The sequence below is a fragment of the Sander vitreus genome, chromosome 20, assembly GCF_031162955.1.
Source record: "Sander vitreus isolate 19-12246 chromosome 20, sanVit1, whole genome shotgun sequence".
Classification (NCBI taxonomy): domain Eukaryota; kingdom Metazoa; phylum Chordata; class Actinopteri; order Perciformes; family Percidae; genus Sander; species Sander vitreus.
In genome coordinates this window covers 16,028,601-16,031,053 of record NC_135874.1, presented here as the reverse complement: position 1 = coordinate 16,031,053, position 2,453 = coordinate 16,028,601, and the positions used below count along the sequence as shown (strand labels likewise).

At 42.3% G+C, this 2,453-nt stretch overlaps 1 protein-coding gene across 1 annotated transcript; it reads right to left on the bottom strand.

Moving 5' to 3' along the window:
* Positions 1 to 290: 290 nt before the first annotated feature.
* Positions 291 to 2,237, bottom strand: arf6b (ADP-ribosylation factor 6b). The gene is made up of 2 exons (XM_078277515.1): positions 2,128 to 2,237; positions 291 to 1,863 (listed from the first exon to the last, which is right to left on the bottom strand). The coding sequence occupies exon 2, from the start codon at positions 1,210 to 1,212 to the stop codon at positions 685 to 687; it is 528 nt and encodes a 175-aa protein (XP_078133641.1). The 5' UTR covers positions 1,213 to 1,863; positions 2,128 to 2,237; the 3' UTR covers positions 291 to 684.
* Between the last annotated feature and the right edge of the window lie 216 nt (positions 2,238 to 2,453).

Genomic DNA, 2,453 nt, shown 5'->3' with positions numbered 1-2,453 from the left:
ATTCAGCACAAGCACGACCCACATAAGGGGACTGGGAGGTGTAACAAAACATGTCTGAAGTAATTTGGTTTCTCTGATGTCAAGACATGACAATGAAATATAAGCTGTTGTGATTTTTTTTTCTCGCCCCCCTCCCCCTTGCAGCAGTCAATACCATTGAGAAGAAATACTTTTCATCACAGTACTGTGTTAAAACAAATGTCAAAGTCCTTCTAGTATGCTACATGACTTTAAAGATCTCACCTCAGAAGAAAAAAAAAGATCCAAGTTCAATGCACCAGAGACTGAAGAACCCTGAAACAAGTTTTAATCCAAGAATGAAGATAAGAAAAACTTCAGCTTCATTAGAAGAAAAAAAAAAGGAGAAAAAAAAGAAAAAAATCATACAAAACAGGGAAAAGAATAGGCAAAGATGGTGATCTCTGTGGCTTTAACATTAGGACCAATTACTTTAATATTCATCAAGCAAGCCCCAAGACAATGGATGTGATATAGGCCTGCTACAGAGAACAGGCAAACTTTAAGCCAGCAACCCCAGTTAAAGATAAATTAGTCAATGGGTAAACGTAGTATTAAAATAAAAGGGAGATAATCATTTTTTTCTTAACCATACTCATTTTGAGAAGTTATTTGTTACTTGCAACGTTATTATAGTTTTGACCTAAAACAGTCAGCACTCAATCATTAAGATTTGTAATTTGAGGTTAGCCATGTCAAGCCCTCATATAGTCCATCACCTGTGGTCGCACAGGAGGGCTGAACATACCAATTCCTATCTCTGATGCGGGTCAATCCGAGCTTCTCTTGGATTTCGTGTGGTTTCATGGCATCAGGAAGGTCTTGCTTATTGGCGAAAATCAAGATGATGGCATCCCTCATCTCCCGGTCATTAATGATGCGGTGGAGTTCCTGCCTAGCCTCGTCGATGCGATCCCTGTCCGCGCAATCCACCACGAAAATTAACCCTTGGGTGCCTGTGTAGTAGTGTCGCCACAGAGGACGAATCTTATCTTGCCCTCCAACATCCCAGACGTTGAACTTAACATTTTTGTAGGTGACAGTCTCCACGTTGAAGCCGACTGTGGGGATTGTGGTGACAGACTGTCCGAGTTTCAGTTTGTAAAGGATTGTTGTCTTTCCAGCAGCATCAAGTCCAAGCATTAATATTCTCATCTCCTTGTTTCCAAATATTTTAGACAGCACTTTCCCCATTTTGAACTATTGTGCATAAATACTTTGTTCCTAACGAGAAAAATGTCTGATACCGTGCTGATGATTATTCACTTTGACTATAGCTTCCGTTTATGGGCTAACTTGTGAAAACATGACTCAGTGAGGAGCATATGTGGGGCGAAAAGTCAAAAATGCACACTCATGTTAAAACCTAACACACAGTACCTAAAGGCGTTTTACTTGAAAGTCTGTGCGTCCTATGAAGTGCTGGGACATTTATGTTCAGAGTATCACAATGTTTCCAGGGCCTATACACAACATGGCACGGTTAGACTAAGAAATTGGCAGCAGCTGTTGCAGGACGTTCATTTTGTTGCCCAAATCAACATGAAGCTGCGTGACAGAGACAGACCGTGGCAATTAAAAACTGCAGAGGGCAGACACGGTGTGTATATAAGGCCCCGAAAAAGCCGCGGTACTTGTGAGTTTCTTCTGGTGTCCGGTCCTCCTCATCGGGTGCGCCCTTGTTCTCTTCACCGCTGCCGGAGGAAAAAAATCAGCTTTCTGCGGCTAGTCCATCAAGCGTCGCGCCGGGTAACTTCAACGTGCTGTAAGGGACGTCTTCGAAACAAAATCCTCGGTGACTCAGCAACACATGTAGCTACTCATGGAACTCCACTTCTTATCCCCCTGAAAAGAGATTTAGGAGGAGGGTCAGACATGCCAAATTAGCAAGCTAGCTAACGTTACCGCTCATGGCTTCTAAAGAGGGCTAGCCATAGCAAGCTAACATTAGCTAGCTCGTTGACTAGCAAGCTAGCCTTGAGCTAACTAGATAACGGTAGTTAGCGTTTGAAAACTAATCATATCTGGATAGAAAATACGTGCGGCAGCGACACAATGTTTGACTCACATCTTTCTGAGTTGTACACTTAAGAAATATAAGTATTTTACCTCCTATCTCCCCCTCCTGTCTCGATTAATACACCCAGCTCTCGTCTTTCTCCTTTAAGTCGAGCTGGTCGCAGTGCTGCTACACCGGAAAGGTGTGGAGCTGCATTAACCGCCACTTCCTCTCTTACTTCATTCAGCTGCTGCAGCCTACTAGTACGGCTTTCACTGTCTGGGGTATCCACGACTCATAGCATAAACAATGAAATACCCAAACTGGCAGGAAATAAAATGTAACGTTATTTATTTGTACACCGTGGATCTAGCTAGTTATTAGTTAACGTTATACATAACAAGTATTGTTAGAATGTAACGTTTTGATTTATTCT